This window comes from Scyliorhinus canicula, chromosome 8 (genome assembly GCF_902713615.1).
Source record: "Scyliorhinus canicula chromosome 8, sScyCan1.1, whole genome shotgun sequence".
NCBI lineage: Eukaryota > Metazoa > Chordata > Chondrichthyes > Carcharhiniformes > Scyliorhinidae > Scyliorhinus > Scyliorhinus canicula.
Window position 1 is genome coordinate 147504662 of NC_052153.1, and position 24670 is coordinate 147529331.

At 46.0% G+C, this 24670-nt stretch overlaps 1 protein-coding gene across 6 annotated transcripts in view; it reads right to left on the reverse strand.

The window, feature by feature from the left end:
• Positions 1-24670, reverse strand: part of rasgrf2b (Ras protein-specific guanine nucleotide-releasing factor 2b) — a 293804-nt gene that overhangs the window by 40792 nt on the left and 228342 nt on the right. For all 6 annotated transcript variants that reach the window (XM_038805382.1, XM_038805376.1, XM_038805379.1 and 3 more), the window contains one exon: positions 4377-4483. In XM_038805382.1, the coding sequence (XP_038661310.1) occupies positions 4377-4483 (107 nt within the window). The remainder of the gene's footprint in view (positions 1-4376; positions 4484-24670) is intronic.

Sequence of the window (24670 nt, forward strand, 5' to 3'; positions counted from 1 at the left end):
CCCTTAAAGAGTTACCCCCTTGACACACTACAAGGTCCACCACGATAGGGCTACGTTTGTCAAGACCTGCACAATTCTCACCCACCTATGAGGAGAGGAGTCATTGTCCGAGTATATGGGGTTTAGACAGAGATTAGCAGAAATTTCTTCACCCTGAGAATGGTGAGCCTGTGGAATTCGCTACTACAGAAAGTATTGGCCTAAAACATATGGGGTGGGATTCTCCCAGCCCAGGGCCGGGCTGGAGAATCCCTGCAACCGGGCCACGCCGCCCCGACACCGGCACGCGATTCTCTGCCGAGTGGAAAAGCGGCGGCGTTGGCCGAATCGCGGGTTGCCGATTCTAAAAAGGCAGAGTCCTGCCAGCGCCGTCCGCACCTGGCCGCAACCAGCAGGAACTCTGCACGCAGGGTCTGGGGGGCGGCCTATGAGGGGGGGGGAGCTCCGACCCCGGGGGGGCCTCCAATGGGGACTGGCCCGCGATCGGGGCCCACTGGTTGGTGGGCTGGCCTCTCGCTCTCTGGGCCTATTTTCTTCTGTGCCAGCCTCTGAACTCTCACGCCATGTTATGTTGAGGGAGGCCACCGCGTATGCGCGGGTTGGTGCTGGCACCACTGTGCTTGCGTGGATCCTGCGGCGCACAGTTCGCGCCAGGATGGGAGGCTGGAGCAGCGTGAACCACTCCAGGGCTGTGCTGGCCCCCTGTAGGGGCCAGAATCGGTACTCCCAGCGGTCCGTTCACACCGTCATAAAACACAACGCCGTTTCCAACGGCGTGGACACTGCCGCCGAATGGGAGAATCCTGCCCCGAAAGTTGGCAGCACAAAGGAATTCATTCAGCTCATTGTGCCTGTGCCTGCTGAAAAGGAGCAATCCAGATTAATTCCACTTTGTACTTCTTGGTCCCTATCCCAGGTATTTTTTAAATGTGGTGAGGCTTTCTATCTCTTACCATGTTTCAGGCAGTGAGTTCCAGATCCCTACCACATTCTGGGCCAAAAGTATTTTCAAACACCGATCTACATCTTTCACCGAATACTTTAAATTTATGCCCTCTGGTTGACCTCGCTGTTAAGGTCTAATCCCTTACCATATAATTTTTAGTGTCTCGATTAAACCTTTCCTAGACATATTTTGTAGCAAAGAAAACGACCCCAGCCTATCCAATCTTTCCTCATAGATACTATTCTTATTTCTGATGACACTGTCATAAATCTCCTCTGTACTCTCACCAATGCATTTACATTCTTGCTGTAATATGATGACTGGAACCGTACGAGAACTCGCGCTGTTGCCTAAAGTATGGGAAACAATTGATTTTTAGTCAATAGACTATTACATATGCCGATTCCTCTGCAGGGATTTGTGCAACTCTTAAAATCATTAATAATTAATTAACATTTGAGCCATGTACGCCAGCTCTTGTCACCCAAGAGGTAAGGAGGATAAATGGCAAGCAATGTGATAGAGGCTGTGATTCGCTCACTTCAAAGCTTGACATGCACTCAAGCAAAGACACTGCTGGACCTATCTCACAAGATTGTAACTAACAGAAAAGGGACTTGACACGTTGGTCCCCAAGAACAAGGAGAATGCCAGAAAAAATGTCAATATTGTTGCCCGTAAGATCAATGCACATTTTCAGTTTATTGGCTGTTATTTGTTTCCACCGCTTTTTGGGAGACCATTTTCATGTGACAAAAAAGATCAAAATCAATCCCATCATCACCATTTTCTTTCAATCCTTAATTCCTTCCATCACAGCAAATGAGAAAAGTTGAGAGCCATACGAGCGCCACAGGGTATTGTCAAACTGTCAAAACTATTTCCACCTTCACAGAGCAGATCTGACATATTTGCCCTAAATTTTCAGGCAACCACAATTTTCTGCTGTGGATTTTGAGTACCCACCATATAAGTGGCTGTCAAATTCCTGTTCAAACAAACCAACAGCGCTTCTAATTAATCTGATTCAGTCAGAGGCTGGTTCGCATTTTGGAATAATAAGCATCATCCCTTGAGGATTTTAATACGGGTTAGATACCACCTTGCCCCTTCTCTTATTTTTTAGTCATGAAAAAGCAAAAAAGACATCAAATATTGCGAGGTAGAGAAAAATACATAATTTATTTGGAGTGTTATCCGTCAGTCCATTTGAAACCAGTACGTATATCTAAAATGCATCATTAAAATAAATGCTTTTTGTTCATGGTGAAACAACATGTTCCTTCTCCTGACATTATTTTTGAGATAAGGGCCTGCCAGGTATACTTTGGAGCATTCTCACTGCAATGACCCAATTACAGTCACTTTGTGTGTCAATGTAGACACTTCGGACACAATGCTTGTAATGTGACTGACAAGTGAACCTGCTGCACTGCATGGTAGGAATTATAGGACCTGCATGAAGGGTACTTGTGCCAATGTTCAGCCTGGTATTTAATATTAGCATAACTAGCATCTGTGCCCAGGACATACCAAAATCATCCTGGTCTTGGGCTATCCCGAAAAATGTGAATTTGTCTTTCCTCTTCAATGAGGATGCTGCATTTTTGCAGTGTTTTCTGGTTTTGTGATGTAGTGATGCCATTTTACGTGTGTTTTACATTACACAGTTACCAGTGATTTGGCCCCCATGGATCAGTCCAGAGTACAGTCCAAGGGCACAGTGTGTGTGTGTGTGTATACAACCATGTGATTTTTCTGTTCCACAGTTTTTTCTTTTCTGTTTTGTGCTAATTCGGTTTCACTCTAATAATGTGTCTAACCTTTTGTACAAGTGGTGTTTATTAGGAATTCACCATCACCATGTGTGTTGTGTCCTAAGGCAGGCACTTGGTTCATTGTCTGTCAATGCTTCACCTTGAGCCTTTTTCATGACAGTTTTCTGTCAATGGTGGTTTTCCATTGCTTTCCACTCCCAGGGGTAGGGTAAGGAGGTAGGTCCCAAGTCTACCTCAGCCACAGCGGGTATCAAACACGTGCTTCTTGCGTTATTCTGAACTAGATGCTTGCTGTTCAGCCAATTGCGCTAACCAGACTCCTGCATGGTAAGAATTCTAGGACCTGTATAAAGGGTATTTGTGCCAAAGTTCGGCCAGGTGTTTAATATTGGCATAACAAGTGCCCAGGGCATACCAAATTCAAAATAGAATCGATAGAATCCCTACAGTGCAGAAGGAGACCATTCGGTCGATCGAGTCTGCACAGACCCTCCGAACGAGCATACTACCTCAGCCCACTTCCCCGCCCTATCCCCGGAACCCCATGCATTGAACTTTGCTAACCCGCTTAACCTGCACATCTTTGGACTTGTGGGAGGAAACCGTAACACCTGGAGGAAACCCACGCAGACACGGGGAGAATGTTCAAACACCACAGAGACAGTCACCCAGGGCCAGAATCGAACCTCAGTCCCTAATGCTGTGATACATCAGTGCTTTCCATGGTGACATCGGAATAGGGTTCTCCAATAAGTGAAGGATCTGAATATGAATATGTTATTTATCACAAATAGTTCTGGTTTCTGCTCTGCATGGCTACACAGAAGCCCGATGTATCATGGTGGTCAGTGCATTTGTGGCTTGAAATGAGCAATAACTTTGCATGCTATAGTGTAGGATTAGCTGTGTTACCCAAAAAATAGGCTTTGCATGATCAAAATTTTAGCCCTAGTTGTTGTCAAACAATTTGTTTTGGCACTTTTAAGAGTCAGATTTTCTTGACTGTTGTGGAATCACCAAAAATAATCCTTCCCCCTCATTCTCAACCTTCTCCTTAATTTTGTCTCTGAGTAATATTATCCATCAAAGAATAATAAGGACAATCAGTTGTCACTGCATGGAATGTTGCCTTGTTCAAGGCCAGGGGGTTGGGATTGTTTGTAACCTTAGTTGATACTAGGTAGAAAACCTCTTTTCAAGTAATAAAGAAAATGTTGTGTTCGGAATTGTGATTGTCAACCAGATCAATAAAATATTCGCAGTAGAAAAGTTTGGAGAATATATTTTACTGGGAAGTTAATTTTAAACCATGAAAAGTTGAGATTCCATTAGGGCTCTGATTCTTAGTAAATGGCCAGAGCAACCAAAGATCCCAATGAAAGGTTGGGATAATTTCCCTGCTATGTGGCAGATAAGTAAATGAGCTACCTACACGGATTGTTAGTCTGACAATCTGTAACATTACAAACACGTTGGAGTAAGGAACATTTTAGATTTTGATCAATTTCCATTGCAATACACAGCAGAAAACAATTTGCATACTTCGCTGTTCAAAAATGTCGACACATTGTGGGAAATAGATTATTTAATGGTAATGGGAATTGTTTGAATTTCTGTCGCATGCACTGTTCTAATGGTCGAAAATTCCGTACCTGAGAGTGCTTGGAAACCCAGTGTCGAAGGACATTCAAAACACGGTTTGTAGCTGCCCTGCGTATTATAAATTCTTTGTCACACATGCGCTCTGCGTTGTTAAATCCTACAAAAAGGAGAAATGGACAGTTTCAGCATAACACAACAGAGCCATAAATCATTATTTTTTCATGTATCACAATCATTCCAGAAAAAATCCCTCAGAAAAGCTTAGATCCAAGACCATCCTCGGACTAGCCAGCAGTAACAAGTGCCAGGGGAAGCAAACTAGTGGATTTGTGAACAGCAACAATAGGATATCTCTGTAAAGTCTCCCAAATTGGTCATCCATTCAAAGTCAACTTTGCGAAGAAAGAATATGAAATCAAAATGCAGGTTGGCTATCCTTTTTCCAGAAACCAAACATATCCAAATACCAAACATTCTTTTGAATAGATCGTAATGTGAGCCAGCCCAAACCTCACCTACCTTTTGTAGGGGAGTCTGTGACCTGAGCCAACAGGAACCTCACTAATTGGGCCTGAACTTTTCAGCACGAGTTCGAGTTGTTTGCCTGCACTCCATTTGGTGGTTAGTTAGTGCTTTTATTCCATCGTGTTCATGTCAAAAAAACCATCAGATACCCTTATGGGTAACAACGAGAAAAGGAAAAGGAAGGATAATTCATTAAGAATTTCTAAGAGAATGATGTTGTTGCACAAACTTGACCATGGTGCATCTGTGAGGCAACTGAATGAATAGAATGGGATGAGTATCACCACCACCAATTGTTGACATTTTATATTGAAAGTGACTGAACAAAAGTTAATGAATGATAGAGAAACCTTGTGTAAGCCGAAAAATGATTCATATGATCGTGTGCAGATGAAGTGGATTCGGCACTGCAGGAGTGAAATGTTTCCACTGATTGACACATTGATCAGCATCAAGCCAAGATCTACCACGAAGAACTGAGGGAGGAATTGTCCCAGTTTGAGCTATGGTGGTGGTGGAAATGTTTAGTGTTTCCTGCTGTGGCGGCCAGCGATAAAACACACCAAGTTTTCATTCCCGACTCATTAATTATGCACCTTGGTGCTTTAAGCCATGTTCAAGTGTAATTTGGCTGCAATTGGGAAGAGCAAATGTCCCAGGTGCTTCGAGGGTATTTGGTAATAACCTGTTCAGTACTATGCCAATAAGAGAGCTTGAGTAATCAGGGACATGTTTAAGGCTGATAGATGTTTTATTTGATGAACCCAATACATTTCCTCTGGAGACATAATGGTGCACAAATATCTCAAAAAAATAATGACAAGATCGCAAGAACAGCCATTAATAATGCAAACACCACCCCCTCCAGCAATTTGTGGTGAAGACTACGGGCAGGGTTTTCCAGCTGTTACTGTTGGTTGGATTTTCTGTTCCTGCTGAAGGCATTGGAAGGCAGTAATTTCCAGGTTACAAAGCTGTTTTGACACTCAGAAATGAAAATTGGATAAATTTTGTTCAGACTTAATTTTGAGACAGAATGCATAAGAATATAAATGTCACTCACTAACCCTGATGATTTATTAATCCTCCAGGACCCAAACAAAACTGGGTTGGAACATCTTCTTGTTCTGCTTGTTCTTTTAAATTTTTTCTTACACTTCCTCACTGTCTTTTTTTATTTCACAATGATGTTTTTCACTTCAGCAAGTTGTGTGCAACACCAAACCCTCAGAACAGTTTTTGGTGCATTCAAACTCCAGATGATATACTCGCTGAGGAGCCTATAGGTGCATGCTGCTCATGAACGTTGGAGGAATATCAACCCAAGGCACTTACTGGAACCTCGGCAAGACACAGGACCGGCCAGCACTGAAACATGCAGCTTCTGAAAATGAAGGATAGGGCCATGGAGAATGGCAGGCTGGCTAAGTACAAGCAATGCCAGGGGGGGTGATGATTCTCTGCAATGCCAGGAGCATGTAATGGCCACTCTTCCCGCACCTTGCACTGATCTATCTGCCAATGGTTGTGTCAACCTCTGAGTCCAATTTGTGTGCCTACCTAATTTCCTGGGGTAGTCATGACTGGCTCCCTGCCATGCTGCTCGTCTGCCTCTGATCCAGAAAAAAGCCCGAGCACTCTCTATCAAAATCCCCAAATCCTCAATGGAGCTCTATCAAAACCTTAACTGCAATTTATAACAGATTAAGCGAATTCTTGAGGTCGCCCGCCTCTCAGCCTGGTGAAACTTGCTGGCACCAGGTTCGGTGACAGAAAACCAGCATGCCACTCGCACTGATATCTTCATCACCTGCCTGCCTCCTTTCCCACCTTTGACACGTAGGCATCATTAAAATTATGGGTGTTTATTTTACAAATTTTAACTGCGTTCTGTCTAGCTTGGTGTACTGTCATTGTTTAACAATGAGGATTGTGCAATTGAAAGGTGGAGTGGGCTCGAGGGGCTTAATTGCCTACTCCTGCTCTTTGTTCTTATGTTCTCATAATTACCTTCTGTCTGTACCTTGCCATGTGAAGATTGAAAGATGGTAAAATGCGAGCTGATTAACAAAAAAAATAAACAAAATGCTTCCCCCTGAAGTCCTCCATTTGTGCAGCAGCACCTAACCGAGTAATTTAAAGGGAATTGAAAAGTTGTAAATTGCTGCCATGTTTATTCCTGTTGTACAAATCCAGGCTTCAACTAGCGAGGCAAATAGTCAGAGAAAGTTTCCAACCATGACTACATCCATGATTGCAGGTGGACAAGCCCAGGAAAACATAGTGAGAGGCAACAGCTATGAGAAGGTGCTTGCCCGAACCTTTGGAACTGATTCAAAATCATGAGGGGTCTGGGTGGATTAAATAGGGGGAAAACTATTCCCACTCGTGAAAGGATAGAGTACGAGAGGGCAGATTTAAGTGGCAAAAGAAGCAATTGCGACATGGGGAAAAACATTTTCACAGCGAGTGGTTAGGATCAGGAATGCACTGGCAGCGTTGCAGAGGCAGGTTCAATTGCAAAATTCAAAAGGGAATTATATAGTTATCTGAAAATGAAGAATGTGCAGGGTTATGGGGATTGGCACTAAGTGAATTGCTCATTCAGAGAGCCGGTGCCGACACAATAGGCCGAATGGCCTCCTTCTGCACTGTAAGAATTCGGTAACTCTGCTACTGAGTTGGTGTCTGCAGACACTGTAAATAATTGAAGGTTATCATTTAGTGCAGTTGCACCCTTTTGGTGGTCCCTTGCTTGTTTCCTTGGTGTTGAAAATGAAGTGATTCTTATTTACTGTTTGATAGCAGTGCTCGTCCTTGTACCTTGTGAAGAGGGACTGCAGTCAGACTCAGGTATGCTTGTTTACATTATGTGAAAGTGAAATGAGAGTCACAACAATCCCAGAGGGGCAAAAGCTGTTCTCCTTTCCAGAGAGAAAGCTGACTGGTGGTGATTTAACCTGACAGACAAAGTTGAGAAGAATGGATAACTTCAGCCGGCACAGGAATTGAACCCACGCTGTTGACATCACTGCACATCACAAACCAGCCATCCCGCCAAATGAGCTAAACAATGCTGTGCAAGGGGGGTGACTGAGTAGGTACATCTCCTGAGTGCTGCCAGTCTGCCATTAGTCTGTAGCACATGACTGCCGATGTCACAGGGACATCATAGACTAAATCACTCATCGGCATATTTATGCTATTAACCCATTACACTGCTTCCTTTAAATTCACCAGATTTCTGAATTCAAAATTTCTGGACCAAAATTTTGGTTGCTAAAAATAAAGGCTGAGAACACACTCAGTTCTGTTCAAACTCCTCTACCCAACTGCGCTGAGCAGGTGACAGAAATGTTGGGCACATCCGGTGGTGGCCACGAAGGAGTATGTCACACATTTGATAGCTCCCGCCTGTAACGGACTTTTGGACCTTTTCCCCTCGATTTTTTTCGGATTTTATGGGATAAATCGATGAAGAGTGAGACAGTAAGGAGAAATCCCCCTCCGGTATATGGAGAATTGGACCAGAAGTGGCCTCGTGACAAAGTCCTATAAGGGAGACGCAAGCAGAGCTAGTAACACGGGACAGCATGGCGGGGCAGCAGGGCCATGTGGAGGTGACACAGTGGTCGACGTAGCAGCTGGTGAAGTTTTCTGAGGATTGCTTCGCCAAGTTGAAGAAGGACAAGCTGGACCCGATTAAGGCTTCAATTGATCAAGTGGTTCAGAATCAGGAAACCCACAGGACAGCAATCCAGGAGGCCGAACAAAAGTTGTCCGAGCACGAGGAGTATATAACCATGCTGGAAAACAAGGTGGGGATGATGAATGACCACCAGGAAAGAATACAGGAGAAGCTGGAGGACCTGCAGAATAGGTCCAGGAGGCAGAATCCCAGAATTGTCGGCCTCCCTTAAGGCAGTGAGGGATTGGTTGTGAGGGCCTATGTGATGGACATGTTGGAGAGGTTGATGGGGGCTGGGGCGTTCCCTCGGCCCCTGGAATTGGACAGAGCGCACAGAGCCCTCACGAGGAAGCCCCGAGCGAACGAGCCGCCGAGGGCCATGGTGGCATGTTTTCACCGTTTCATGGACAAGGAACACGTTTTGAGAAGGTCCAAGAAAGAACGGAGCAGCAAGTGGGAGAACTGTGAGTTCCGCATCTATCAGGACGTGGTAGCGGATTTGGCCAGAGGCGAGCTGGGTTCAATCGGGCAAAAATGACCCTCTTTAAGAAGGGGGTGAAGTTATGGATGCTGTACCCATCCCGCCTGTGGGTCACACATGAGGTACGGGACTTCTACGTTGAAACGTCAGACGAAGTATGGACCTTTACTAAAGAAATAAAGCTGGAGGCAAATTAAAAGACACTTAAGCCTTGGAGAAGTACTATGGCGTCGATTTGTGGCACTGGATTGTATAACTTTAAGTAGCTCTGTGTTAAATAATGGGCTGTGTGGATGGTTAAAGGTTGCTTTGTCTTGCAGGGACCTTGTTGGGGGGGATGGGTTTTAAATTTGGCTCTTTTTTGGGTGACTATTTTTCTAAAGTAACTTTCTTTACAGTTTTATCTGATGTTTGTTTAATGGGGAATGTGATGCTTTTAAAATGTTTATTCATGTGGGGGGGGGGGGAGAGAGGAGAAAACAATAGGGAGACAGACTGCTTGGTGCCAGGGGTGGGAGATTCTGAGTCAGCATGGGTCAGCTGACTTTTGGAAGCGCAGTGGGGGGGGGGGGGGGGGGGGGGGGGTGAGCAGGTGGAGCATGACTTGGGGGATTGGGTTTATAGTGTTGTTGCTTGGGGGGAGGGAGGGAGGGGGGCAGCTGCTTTGCTGACAGGGGAGGAACTGTTACTAGGGGACAAATGGGGTCGAGAACGGCCGCAGCCCGAGTGGGGACTCGAGGAAGCAGAGGGTGCGAGCTCGAGGCTGGCCTAAAAAGGGTGATGGCTAGTCGGCAGCCCCGGGGGGTGGGGGGGGGGGGGTTGGAAGTCCCCCGTCCAGGCTGATCACATGGAAAGTGAAAGGACTGAATTGGGCCGGTCAAGAGGGCTCGCGTGTTCGCGCATTTGAGGGAACTGAAGGCGGACGTGGCAATGCTGCGAGAGACACACCTAAAGGTTACAGACCAGACGAGATTGAGGAAGGGGTGGGTTAGCCAAGTGTTCCACTCAGGACTGGACTCAAAGACTCAAAGTGTGGTAGCGATCTTGATCAGCAAACGAGCGGCATTCGAGACAGGGAGAATCGTGTCAGACATGGGGGGTGGTACATAATGGTGAGTGGGAAGCTGGAGGGGGCGCGGGTGATACTTGTGAACATATATGCTCCGCATTGGGACAACGTGGAATTTATGAGGCGGGTGTCCCATCATGGGATGGGACTTCAACACAGTCATTGATCCAGGTCAAAATCCAGGACAGGGAGGAGGCTAGCTGCGGCAAAGGAATTGAAGGATTTTATGGAACAGATGGGGGGGAGTAGACCCATGGAGGTTTGCACGGCTGAGGACGAAGGAGTTTTCCTTTTTTTCCCCATGTCCACAAGGTATACTCTCACATCAGCTTTTTTGTTCTGAGCAGGGCACCAATACCGGGGGTGGTTGATTCTGAATACTTGGCAATCGCAGTGTCGGATCATGCCCCACATTGGGTGGATCTGGATCTACAGGTCAGTGTGGAGAGAGGGCAAGAGGGGGTTCTGTAAGGGGGTGCTCAGCGACCGCAGAGCATGGTGTCATCACTTTGGGGGGGGGGGGGGATGATGTGCTTGTCTGTGGGGGTGGCATTGTCTGTGGGTGAGGGTGTGGGGGGCCCTCAGAGGTCAGGACACATTTTCAGAATGGCGTCCCAATCTCTGAGGAACTGGTCTCATCGGCACCTTTGAGGAAATGAATAAATGAATGTGATAAAATTAGAATTATTAGTTAAGATAGGATAGTTAGTAGGGCCGGCTGATGGTAGGGGGCTCACAGACAAAGAACAAAGAGATTCAGCCAAAGCCTCTTTGTAACTATCGGGGGAGGGTGGCCGCATGGTCAGAAGGTGAAGAGGATGCTGGGGTTACAATGCAAAGTGACCAATTAGGATATAGGGCCAGGTCAGAAGGTGTATAGAATTACCAATGGGAAGCTTATATGTGACTCTTACTGTGATTTTGAATACATCAGCAGAAACCCTTTTGTCTTCTGTCTCACTTACTGCGGAACTCACAGGAGGCAGCTGTGTGTCCTGGAGTTCTCCCAGTAGGCCAGCCTTGCAAGTTAGTTATTATTAAATGATACTATACCTACAAATCCATCTCTCATTTTATTGAGCCAGACTACCGGGTGAAGAATTTAACAATCAACACCTTCAGCTCCCTCGGTGGAACAGCACTTGGGAGATCTTCCAGGGGATCTGAGCCCCCAGTCTGGCACTGCCTTGGTTTTGAGGTGACACTGGCAGGGGCACTGTGCCGGGGTTCAGGTCTGGGGGTGCCCTACCCATGAAAGTTAGAGTGTGGGCCCCCGAGGACCCCCTTATTGGTGAGTTGGGGCTTTGGAGGTAGGGAGGCGTGCCAGGGGGGGTTGAGATATCGGGACGCCATTTAAAAATGGTTCCTCGATCTTGGTGGGGCGTTACCTCACTGAGGCCCTGGATTGCAACTAATTTCCATTCGATCGCATGTTTTTTGCTGGCGCTACGATGCTGGGAAACACCTGGCTAAACACGCTCTGTTGCAATTCATTAAGTTTGCGCCCTAAGTGTGGGTAAATCCAGGTCTGGATCTCACCAAAATGCCGACGGCAAATACCCTGCCCAACTCACCCAAAATTACACTTAGGGCACGTTTGTCCAGAGAGATTTCTAAGTGTTGTAGCGAGCACGAATTGCCACGAGCTACCCGGCACTGGCCCAGCAAGGTCAGCAATGCTATTCAACGTTAATTAGTCCACTGAATGAGATCCCATGGGCTTCTTGCCACAAATACCGGCTTGCCAGCCAATTCGCCGGCACCACGTTCGCCAGCCCCCCCTGCTAACTAGACAGTCAACCCTAGTCAGCTTGTAACAACGGCGCCGAGGATTCGGGATGCAGACCTCAGGAGGCTCCTAGATGCAGTGGAGGTCAGGAGAGATGTCCTGTGCCCCAGAGGGTCCCGGAGGGTGAGCCACAGGGCAGTCAATGCTGCCTGGAATGAGGTGGCAGTGGCTGGAAGCTCCAGGCGCGTGAACAGGAGAACTGACCTCCAGTGCCGTTAAAAAAATCAACGACCTACACCGGACAGCATGAGTGAGTAGATGGCAATGACCCCCCCCATGAGACCTTTTCCCCCCATCGCGAGCATCCATCCCCCCCAACACTCCACAAGACCCACACCCTCCCTTCACCCCATCCCTCTTGCCCCCACTCCCTTCAACCCCCCCATCCCTTCCTTCACACACCCCCTCCCACCACTATGAACCACATGTTTGGCCAATGATGCCATCTCTGTGTCTCCTCAAGAAAAGCTCTCCCACGACCGTCGGGAGAGGGTCCAGACTGGCGGAGGAATGCAGGACTTAAGAATCTTGAATTCCTTCAAGGAACGCGCCCTGGAGGTGAGTGGAGTGCCCGAGGACAGGGTGGTGACACATACGGAGGTTGGCGGAAGCCTCAGAGATGAGGACCCACTGGGCGTCACCCAGAGGACCTGTCAACATGAGTGATTATTACCTTACTGATGGACCCATCCCTCACACTGACCACATGTCCATTCTCCTGCAGGTCCTCCAGCTGATGGCGCCAGACCACCCCAGGGGGTCCCATCTCCAGTCTCCCAGGAGACCACCTCGGAAGAAAGCTCCGAGGAAGACACGATGAGTGGTGATAATTGGTTTCTTGCCACGCTACGGCGGGACCCTGATTTTGCCCACAAAAGCGAGCTGGTTACGTCACAAACTGTTTGACGCTTCGTGAGGTTCTGTTTTTTGGCCTCTCCCGCTGTTCACTGGCCTTGTTTTGCTCGGGCTAGAGCACAACGAGACCAGTCATTTTTTGGAGAATCGAGTCTGTTACGTATTTTCACAAATGGGGCTTCCACTGTAGTAATTATAGTATTGGAGTGGAGTGGAGTAGGAGAATTTCCATGGAAATCCCTGATCAAAAACAGAACCTTAAAAATTGGGTTATTAAATCAGTCATTAAAAACTGACAGTGTGCCCAATTTTAACTCGCAGGAAGCAAATGGATTTTGAGTGTGTTACAATCTCATCCGCAAGGTCCTTGACAATGAAACATCACACCATCGCTCTGCTACTTTTCCCATCTTCTTTTAACATGTCTCTTTCTCAATTGTTTTCGCTGTTTCTTTTCATTTAAATTGTTTCTCCTCCTACTTCAGTTGTCTTTCTATCTCAGCTCTCAATTTAGAGGCAGGTTTCACTTGCTTTTTCAAAGCACTGAATACTTGAGATGTGAAGTGCAGAAGATAATGTGGGACACAAGGCAACCTGGCAAATGGAGGACAGTACTTATGGATTCACTAATCAACTTTCTTTTACAAGAAACACCTGGATTCCAGCCATATTTCCAAAAAATATCACAACTATTTATACCCTATTTAAGAACAGTAAGAAGTCTTACAACACCAGGTTAAAGTCCAACAGGTTTGTTTCAGATCACTAGCTTTCAGAGCACTGCTCCTTCCTCAGGCTCCTTCCACCATTCACCTGAGGAAGGAGCAGTGCTCCGAAAGCTAGTGATTTGAAACAAACCTGTTGGACTTTAAGCTGGTGTTGTTAGACTTCTTACTGTGCTCACCCCAGTCCAACGCTGGTGTATCCACATTATGGCTATTTAAGAACAAGTAACATTTTTAAAAATCCAATCAGCAGAAATTAAACAAATTCTTTTGTGTTTTTGGAGATCAGTTTGTTTAAGCTCACGTCTCCAGGACCTGTCAAGCTCTTCCAGTGCAGCTACAACACTGGCATCTACCTGGCAATGTGGGAAATTTCCCAGACATATCCTGTACACATAAAGCAGGACAAACCCAATCTGGCCAATTACAGCCCTATCAGCCTACTCTCAACGATCAATAAACTGATGGAAAGGGTCAACAATGGTGCTGTGAAGCAGCACTTGCTTAGCAATAACCGCTCATTGACGCTCAGTTTGTGTTCCGTTCAGCTACTGAACAATTTGCAGTCTTGGTTTAAACATAGACAAAAGAGCTGATTTCCTGAGGTGAGGTGAGAGTGACTGTCCTTGACATCATGACAACGTTTGACTGAGTATGGCATCAAGGAACCCTAACAAAACTGGAGTCATTGGGAATAAGGAGGAATACCACCCACTGGCTGGAATCATACCTAGCACAAAGGTAAATGGTTGTGGTGGTTGGAGGTCAATCATCTCAGTTCCAGGACATCACTGCAGGAGTTCCTCAGAGTAGTGTCCTGGACCTAATCACCTTCAGCTACTTCATCAATGACCTTCCTTCCATCAAAAGGTCAGAATTGGGAATACTCACTGGTGATTGCAGTGTTCAGAGCCATTTGCGACTCCTCAGATACTGAAGCAGTCCGTGTCCAAATGCAGCAAGACCTGGACAATATCCAAGCTTGGGATGCTAAGTGCCAAATAACATTCATGCCACACAAGTGCCAGGCAATGACCATCTCCAACAAGAGAGAATCTCACCATTGCCCTTGATGATCAATATCATTACCATCACAGAATCCCCCACTATCTACATCTTGGGGTTGCCATTAACTAGAAACTGAACTGGACCAGCCATATAAATGCTGTGGCTCCAAGAGCAGGATAGAGGCTAGGAATCCTGTAGAGGGTAACTCACCTCCTGACTACCCAAAGCATTTCAAAAATCAGGAGTGCGATGGAATACTCTCCACTTGCCTGGATGAGTGGAGCTCCAACAACACTGAAGAAGCTCTACACCATCTAGGACAAAGCATTCCATTTGATTGCTACCCCTTCAACAAACATTCAAACCCTCCCCACCAATGCATAGTAGTTGCAGTGTGTACCATCTACAAAATGCACTGCAAGATCTCACCAAGGCTCCTGCATCTTTCAAACCCATGACCATTACCATCTAGAAGGGCAAGGGCAGCAGATACATGGGAACACCACCACCTGGAAGTTCTGCGCCAAGCTACTCACGATCCTGACTTGGAAATATATCACTGTTCCTTCACTGTCGCTGGGTCAAAAATCTGTAACTCCCTCCCCAAGAGTACTGTCGGTGTACGTACACCTCATGGACTATAGCGGTTCAAGAAGGCAGCTCGTTATAACCTTCTGAAGTGCAATTAGGGATGGGCAACAAATGCTGGCCTAGCCAGCGATGCTCAAATCCTGTAAATTAATTTTTAGAAGTTCTTTACTGTAGCATTCCTGATTTATGCAAATGTTTTGTGACATTTGGAGTAACAACACATTTTCCAGATAAAGTTCAATTCCATTCCTTTTTTCATTTGCCTCATACTTGCTTCAAGGTAATCTTTTTTTTTTTTTTTTTTTTTTTTTTTTTTTTTTTTTTTTTTTTTTTTTTTTTTTTTTTTTTTTTTTTTTTTTTTATAAATTTAGATTACCCAATTATTTTTTCTATTAAGGGGCAATTTAGTGTAGCCAATCCACCTACTCTGCACATTTTTGGGTTGTGGGGGCGAAACCCACGCAGACACGGGGAGAATGTGCAAACTCAACACAGACAGTGACCCAGAGCCGGGATCGAACCTGGGACCTCAGCGCCGTGAGGCGGTTGTGCTAACCACTAGGCCACCGTGCTGCCCGCTTCAAGGTAATCTTAATTCAAAAGCCAAGATTGAGCTTGAGTATTTAGATTGTGTTGTGTATCGGAGTAACACCATTGGCTGGTGTAATGTGACGTGTGACATTATTAGAGGTTTCACTGGGTTTGGTGGAGTTCACCATTGTACCCTGTTTGAGCAGCATCTTATAAATAAACCCCTTGCTCTATCTTACATGAACTCGATGTGTGCCACTTCTGATTCATTCTCTTTTCAGTTACAATAAGAGACATAACAAAAGAGAAGCTGGCGATGAGAAAGGGGGCTATTTAAAAACAAAGGGAGTAAAACAACCTTCGACAATGATTTTGTGCGCCAGAAGAAGGAATCATCGATGGAGATTCAGGCCCATACGTCATCAGGAGTGAGGTCAGGAGAAATATCGTCGACATCCAAGGTGAAATCATCATTGTGGCAAGTAAAAACAACTCAGAAACTGACAGTTTGCAACGGGATGTCGGTGTATCATCCGTGCGGTCGTGACAGCCGCTAGCACAAAGGAAAAGTTTTTTTTTAAAAAGCTATCGGACAACTGCGGATTACTGGGATCTTACTTCAAATGGAGGATTAAAGTTTTCAGTACACTGACCATTGTGATAGGTGGAGCTGCCGAGACTGCGCACAAGGCTCTGAAATGGGCCACAGGATCGCAAATCTACAAGGCTGCCGACTCAGCAAACTACTTCCCGGGAATCGATAGCGAGGCACAGAAACAGCTGGTCTGCTTGTGTGCTGAGAGTCTGTCTGCTTTAAACGGAGAGAAAATAAATGTCCGGATAGACAGAATGAAGGCTGAGTAGCCCAAATCAGGGAGCTGCATCCAAAAATGGCGGGAAGAAAAGACACCATGGTCGCATTTGATGGGCAGGAGAAGATGTGGAACTCTTATGAGGAACGGTTCCAGTTGTTCCTTCAAGTCAATCAAACACCAGCAGACCTGCAGACTGTGAGCTTTCTTAGCTCCATTAGGAGGAAACCATTCATGTTGCTCCAGAATTTAGTGCACCCAGCTAAACCTGGCAACTGGTCAGTTAATAACTGAGTTGCAAGAACATTTCTCTATCCGCCCAATATTAATAGCTGAAAGATTCCACTTTTACTGTCATTCATAGGAGGAAGGAGAAAACATTTCACAATTTGCTGCATTACTGTGAAAGCTAGCAAAGTATACAAATTTGCCAGACTTTGGATGGTACACTTTGTGACTGATTAATTTTTGGCCTTAGGACTGAAGCCATCCAAAGTAAATTGTTGACTGAAGTTGCATCAACCCTAAAATCTGCAATAGAAATTATGGAACTTGCTGCAAGAGAAGCTTCACTGATTGGAGTTCGAGCTAAAGTCCATAAGATGGAGTTTGTGAGAATCACAGAACCATATAATTCCTACAGTGCAGAAGGAAGCCATTTGGCCCATCGAATCTGCACAAACCCTCCAAAAGAGCACCCTACCTAGGCCCACAGGGTGAGTTTACCAGTTAAGTGATCCAAGTGAAGTCTTGCTGAGTACATCAGTATCAAGTCAGCTTAAGGAATGTAAGTTCGACATTCTAGCAGTACAAGGGGAACAGCAACCATTTTGGACCTGTCCAAAATTAAATGAGAACACTATTAAGATGGAAGTGGATATGGACACTGCACTATCACTTATCCCTGAATCAATATAACATCATAAATTGAAGTATTTGCTAGTGCAACCATCTGATGTGGTCTTGAGGACATATAGTGAGGAGGCCATGCTGAAGGGCTTCATCAAGATGACTGTGGAAGTTAATGAGTAGAATATGGAATTGCCTCTTCACATTGCTCCAGGAAACTTTCCTGCATTGTTTGGGAGATCTTGGTTAAGGAAGATTGCACTAAACTGCGCCGTCGTGAACCAACTTGTTGATTCTACGAACGATCTTCAACCACTTCTGAGAAAACATGCGAAAGTATTTGAGGCGTCACTTGGATCCTTGACTGGGGTCAAAGTGAAACTCAGGATAAAGGCAGACAGCATGCCTCAGTGTTTGAAAGTGCCCTACGCTATTTGGCCTAAAGTGGAAGAACTTGCGAGGTTACTGAAGACAGGAGTCAATGAGCCTGTCACCATCAACGATTGGGCAACCCCAATCATGGCAGTCTTAAAGAAGCATGGTTCAGTACGACTATGCGGGGATTTCAAAACAACTATCAACCCTGTATTATGCGCTGATTTATAACCTTACCATTTATCTAAGATCTTTTTTCAGACCTCTCAGGCAGCCAAACAATGAGCTAAATTGATCTCTCCCAAGCCTATCTATAAATGAACGTGGCTTTTGAGTCTCACCCATTACTGACCATGGTAACACACAAGGATCTGCTTTAGTATCAGAGGCTTCTGTTCAGATTAATGTCAGCACCAGCTCTCTTCCAACAATCTATAGATCAGATCTTGAGTGGGCCATCGGGTGTGCAATGTTAATGGATGACAATTTGATTACAGGTTCGAACGATGTAGAACATGTAAAGAATCTAGAAGATGCTCTTACATGACTGCAACTGCATAATCTCAGGGTCAAGAAAGAGAAGTGTGAATTTTAAAATCTTCTATTCACTATCCTGGACACATCATTGACCAAGACAATCTTCCCAAAGAACCTAAGAAGATGTCAGAGATCCTGGGTGCTCCATGGCCGCAGAACGTGACTCAGTTTCTCGGATTAAGTTACAATGGAAAGTTTGTGCCGCACTTAGCAACAACGTTGACGCCTTTGCTCACTTTGCTTTGTAACAAACAAGCTTGGCTCTGGATGAAAGATTGAGAGGATGTTTACCAAAATAATAAAATAAATTACAGGATTCGGAGTTATTGGTCCATTATAACCCAAAACTGAAGCTGCAGCTTACTTACAATATATCACCCTATGGGGTTGGAGCAGTTGTCTCGCATATAATTTCTTCAGGTGAAGAGCAACCAATAGCAATTGCTTCCAGGACATTGACTGGCGCTGAGTCCAACATACTCAATTTGGGACAGAAGCTCTCAGCATTATTTTTGGTATTCAAAGGTTCCACCATTATTTATTGGCCGTCTTAAACCTTATCCTACCAGGCATTTTGAGTTGACAGTACAAAATGGAGTACTGTTGTGGAATATTAATCATTCCACCATGTCTATGTAGTAGAATCCTGGAACAGATGAGGGCTATCCCAGTGTAGTTAGTTGTCAAGAAGCTGCTTCTGGTGACCCAGGTTGGATGCTCAAATAGAGGAGAAGGTGGGGTTATGCCAATCCTACACTGCATTGAGAAATACATCTCAACTACAACCTTTTCATCATGGGAATGGTCTACCAGGCTACAGCAAAGAATACATGTCATTTATGTGGAACCAGTCGAAGGATACATGTTTTTGATCATGGTTTCTGCGCATTTGAAGTCGCTGGAGGTTGCCATCATGAAATTGCCAACTATGGAACAGACCATAACAGACGAGGTATTTACGAGATTTGGGCAACACGAACAACTCATGAACGATAACGGTACTCAGTTCACACCAACCGCATTCGAGGACTACCTGAAGGAGTGTGGCATCTGTCATATCAAATATGCCCCCTACCATCCCGCTACCAATGGCTTAGCTGAACATTTCGTACAATCGCTCAAGCATGCAGTGAGGGTTTCAAGGGATAAAAGCTCTCTACCTAAACATGCCAGTAGCTTCCTAATGACATACAGAAACACTGCGTATTCAACGACACAAAGCTCACTGGTTATACTGAGGTTAAAAAGGAAACTACGCACACAGTTCGAACTTTTAGTTCCCCCTTCAACTTCAGAGATAATCAAGCAACAACATCGGACGCTAGTAGCTAGAAGGGAACAACATTGCAAAAGCAAAGGCTCCAGCAATTGTATTTGCCAAAATGGGTCCCATTTCATATACCGTACAATCTGAAAACGAACAAATTTGGTGTTGGCACGCTGACCAATTATTGTCTGCCCATAGTGAGAATACAGAATCTGCAGCAGAGAGTATGGACAGTGTCATGCCCGCCTTGAGGACAACTGCCGTAATTACACAATCTATTACGACAGAATCATCAATACAACCAGAGACAGTTCCTGAATTGGTTTACCATCCACAGTATTTTGCTATTAATGTACTTAAGCATTTTGGATTGAGTGCATCAATTTTTTAAAAAGTGTCACTTTCAATTTTAAGAACAATTTGCACAATACTGATTAATGAGTTACAGCATTCTAAACAGCAGTTACAACTATACAGCCGTCTGTTAAGTCCCTTCAGTATAATTCTGTGTATTTTGCAATGACAGACATGTGATTCAGTATTTAGATGCACAGTTATTAGTGTGGAGTGGCTGAATCTCCGAATAAACTACTAGTTCAAGTAAAATTAATTGATGATAATTGTACAGCAGTTAGAAAGGATGTTTGTCAATATAGAGGTACTAATTCTTCATGTGAATGATGGCAAATATTACCTTTGTTAGAGACAGGGGCATGGATTTTCTGACCCCCCCCCCCCCCCCCCCCCCCCCTCCCCCGGCCAGCCGTGTTTTTGGCAGAGGGTTGGTGGTGGGGGAGGAGCTGTGTGGTGAATGTAACTCCGTAATTCACACTGTATTGTATATACATGAGACCATGCATTGATAAGCGCAGTTGCATTGCCCGTCCATTAGGGGGAGTAGCGCTGGGATTAGGCGTTTGTACAGGGCTCCACCCTTGGCTCCGCCCTCGACTCCTCCCCCTGGACTGCTGTATAAATACCAATGCTCAGAGCCAGTCGTTCAGTTCATCGAGAGTTCAACGTGGAACAGGCTGGCTCTGTTGTAAGTAGATTAAAACCACTGTTCATATTTTAAAGCACGTGTCTAGTGAATTGATGGTTCATTCAGGCTGTAAAACACTGACAGCCCTTTTCAGATCCCCATAATGCGGTGTGTGGGCAGCCACCAAATTCCGCAGTCCAGCCGCTAATTTTTAAAAGATTAATAGGCAATTGAACTTGTGACAAAGCCAATTGACACATATCTCACACAACCCACGCCATAAAATGGTAGGCGTGAACAGGTGGGCAGGAGCAGGGACTATGCTGTACAATCTTACAGATTAAGAGTAAGAGTAGGCCATTTGGCCCCTTGAGTCTGCTTCGCCATTCAGGCTTATCTGATTGTGGCCTCAACTCTACATTCCGCCTAACCCCAATAACCTTTGACACCATTGTTAGTTGAGAATCTATCTGCTTCTGTCTTTAAAATATTCAGGGCAGCACGGTGGCCTAGTGGTTAGCACAACCGCCTCACGGCGCTGAGGTCCCAGGTTCGATCCCGGCTCTGGGTCACTGTCCGTGTGGAGTTTGCACATTCTCCCTGTGTCTGCGTGGGTTTCACCCCTACAACCTAAAAATGTGCAGGTTAGGTGGATTGGCCACACTAAAACTGCCCCTTAATTGGAAAAAATAATTGGGTAATCTAAATTTATAAAAAAAAAAAAAAAAATATTCAATGACCCTGCCTCCACTGCTCTCTGGGGGAGAGTTCCAAACACTCAAGAGCCTCAGAGAAAAGGATTCTACTTATCTCCATCCTAAATGTAAGACACCATGGGCACAATTGGGTGGATATGGAGAATTTGGCAAGAGCCAAAAGCTCAGAAACCCACGACTCTCATTCCTGTTGCTATTCTCTCAATGGCAGGTTAATGGCAGGCTACCCCTTCTGCTAGCATGTGGCACAAACGTCATTTTCATCTCACGAATGCTCATTAAAACAGCTGCCCATCGGCATCTCGCCAGGCCTGCCAATATTGTGTCAAGCCAGCAGGAATGTAAATCCGTGTCAAACCTGATTGCTAATGGATGGCATGGACAAGATGGTCCTTAGTTTACCAGAGACTTTGGGGTGAGTGCAACAACCTTTTGTCATAGTGCTATGCTGCTCCTGATGCACTGTTCACCATTCTGCCTGGGCAGATCAGTTCCTGCCTCGATTCAATACTGAATGGGTCTTCACGGACAGCACCGTGCTGCTGTACCTATGGGTCCTCCTGTGTCACTGAGTCAGACAGTACTGCTCCTAGGGTTGGGAAGTACAGGATTCTACTTGCCCCTTGTGCCACACACCAGTGTTTATCTGGACAGTACTGTGCTGCTGGACGCAAGCTGCCACCGCAATAAAGGCCCGAAGTTCCACCAGAGGTGGAGCGTGAGGTGAGGGGAGGTAGCCTAACAAGGACAAGGCTGGGAAGTGTGGAATGATGTGCAAGGAGCAGGGGGATCGGCCAGGGCTCACAATAACACACAGAAGGGTAAGGTGATGCATGAAGAAGATGAACAATGGAAGGCAGAGGGAAGACTGAGGGGAGGGAACCTGGATACCAACAAGGCTGCATGAAAAGCTCACAAACAATAGGATCAAAGGGATGCCACATTGTTTATGGAAGGGGATGGATGAAGACTCCAAATGCGATGGGTAACGGGCCAAGTGGGGCATGGGCGGATTGCAGGTGGTGGGCTTGGGGTGGGGGTTGAATCAAAGGACAGACTTCCTCTTGAGGCTGCTCGCCTTTATCCCCCTGGGTCGCTTATATCTCAAATGGTCTGGTGAAGCCAAGTGGGCTGGAGAGAGTGACTTGAGTACGCTGCACTAACATTTAAATTTGCCGCCAAGACCTTTGAGCAGGCCAGCGGAGGGTGGATAGACAAATCTTAGGACCTTGGTTTGAATGATGTAAATTCCCATGACCGTCCCGGGGAGGAGGTGGCACAGTGGTATTATCGCTGGACTAATAATCCAGAGACCCAGGATAATGATCTGGCGACCCGGGTTCGAAGCCCACCTGGAATTAAAAGTCTAATGATGACCATGAAGCTATTGTCAATTTCGGAAAAACCCATCTGGGTAACTAGGGAAGAAAATCTGCCATCTCCTGGGCTACATGTGACTCCAGACCCACAGCAATGGTTGACTCTTAAATGCCCTCTGAAATGGTGTAGCAAGCCATTCAGTTGTGTACCACCGCTACGAAAACACAAAATAGGAATTAAACCGGTCGGACCACCAGGCATCGAAGCAGGAAACGGCAATGGCAAACCCAGCACTGCCGATCCCACAAAGTCCTCGTTACTAACATCAGGGGACTTGTGCCAAAGTTGGGAGAGCTTCTCACTCAGTGCAGGAGGTTATCGGGGCACCATGTTTTAATGGTGCCATGGTCTCCTGCCCCCCCCCCCCCCCCCCCACCAACACGATCCCCGGACCCCCCAAATAATCTATAAAGAGATCCTCAGATCCTTATCTTTCTTTATTATAAGGGAGATAGAAGCCTGCGACAATGTAGGGGGGTACACCCTCTCTCTTGCTTCATTATATGCCCTCACCAGCAGTGCCTCCAGGTCCGCCCCAAACATTTTATAAAAGTCCACCGGGAACTCAACTGGCCCTGGGTCCTTCCCTGCCTGCATCATCTCCATACTATCCATCATCTCCCTCAGCCCAATCGGGGCCCCCGGTCCCTGTCATCTCCTCTACTTTGGGAAACTAGACTGGAAGGTGCGTAGGTGTGGGCACCGATCTACGACAAGCATAGGTTTGCGCTAGGGGGGCTGGGTGTGAGGGTTTTAAGGGTGGCGACAAGCAGGGATTGAGTGATTTGGCGATCTGTTTATGGGGGCCAAATTTGCGAAGTTGGAGGACCTGGAGGAAAAGTACAAGTTGTCCAGGGGGAATGTCTTTAGGTACCTACAGGTCCGAAACTTTGTAAGGAGTGAGGTGCCATCCTTTCCTGGGCTGCCGCTCCTGGGGTTGTAAGACAAGGTGCTATCGAGGGACGAGAAAGGGGAGGGGAAGGTGTCAGACGTCTCCAAGGAATTGTTGGATTGGTAGAGAGCCCTGGTGGGGGACATAAAGTGTGAGTGGGAGGAGGAATTGCGAGAGGAGGTGGGGGCCGAGATGTGGGGAGAGGCCTTGCAGAGGGTGAATGCGCTCTCGTCGTGTGCGAGACTAAGCCTCATCCAGTTTAAAGTGATACATAAGGTGCATATGACAGTGGTGAGGATGAGTAGGTTCATTGAGGGGATAGGTGATAGGTGTGGGCGGTGTGCAAGGTGGCCCGCAAATCACGGCCACATGTACTGGGCGTGTCAAAGATTGGGGAGGGTTCTGGCAGGAGTTCATGGATATGATGTCCGAGATGCTGGGGATGGAGACGGTCCCGAGTCCAGAGGTGGCAATATTTTGGGTATTAGAAGATCCGGGAGTACAGGAGGTGAAAGGGGCCAAAGTTCTGGCCTTTGCCTCCCTGATACCCTTTAATGATTTCTTTAAGGAGGTTTGGGGGAAGGGGGGGGATGGGAGAGGTCAGGGGGTTAAAATGGGGAAGGTGGGATTTGTGAAGGGGGTGGCTTAGGGAAGAGGGGGAGTGGGTGTTGGGTGTTTATAAAGTTGTTTGGTTGTTCTGGTTTTGTTTGTTTTTATGTAAATGCCTTGAACAAAATATATATATTTTTTAAATCAAAGAATGAGACTTGGGGAAATTTTAACTCTATTTGCCTGACAGTTAGGTAGGTCAAAAGCACGCAGAATAGTCTGTCAGAAAGCCATCAGAACCTCACCGTTCCATTGAGCATGTAAAGGTACCTGTCCTAAATCAGCATGGTTTTTGTTTATCTTACGCCTGCCAATTCAGGAAAAGGCCCATGCAGAATGGTACATTCCTTTTACCTCCTTTTAGCTGCAGGTCATGTGGATAGTGTATATGCTTTTGAGCTTGGCCTTGACCCCCATGTCAGCTTTGTTATCCTGTTTTCCGCTGGGAACAGTTCTTTAAGTGCAAACAGAATAACCACCCTCATACCCATATTAGGCAGAAGCAGTTCCAAGTCATGAGCTATTGAAAAGGAAAGCTGTGTGCTGTATTGTTCTGGTTCTAATCTGTGCACTCTGCTTCCTGCCTCCACATTTATTATGCCATCTGTTGCATATTGCCAGCCAATTTCTGTTGCCCCAAGCAACCTTTGAAAATATCTAAAT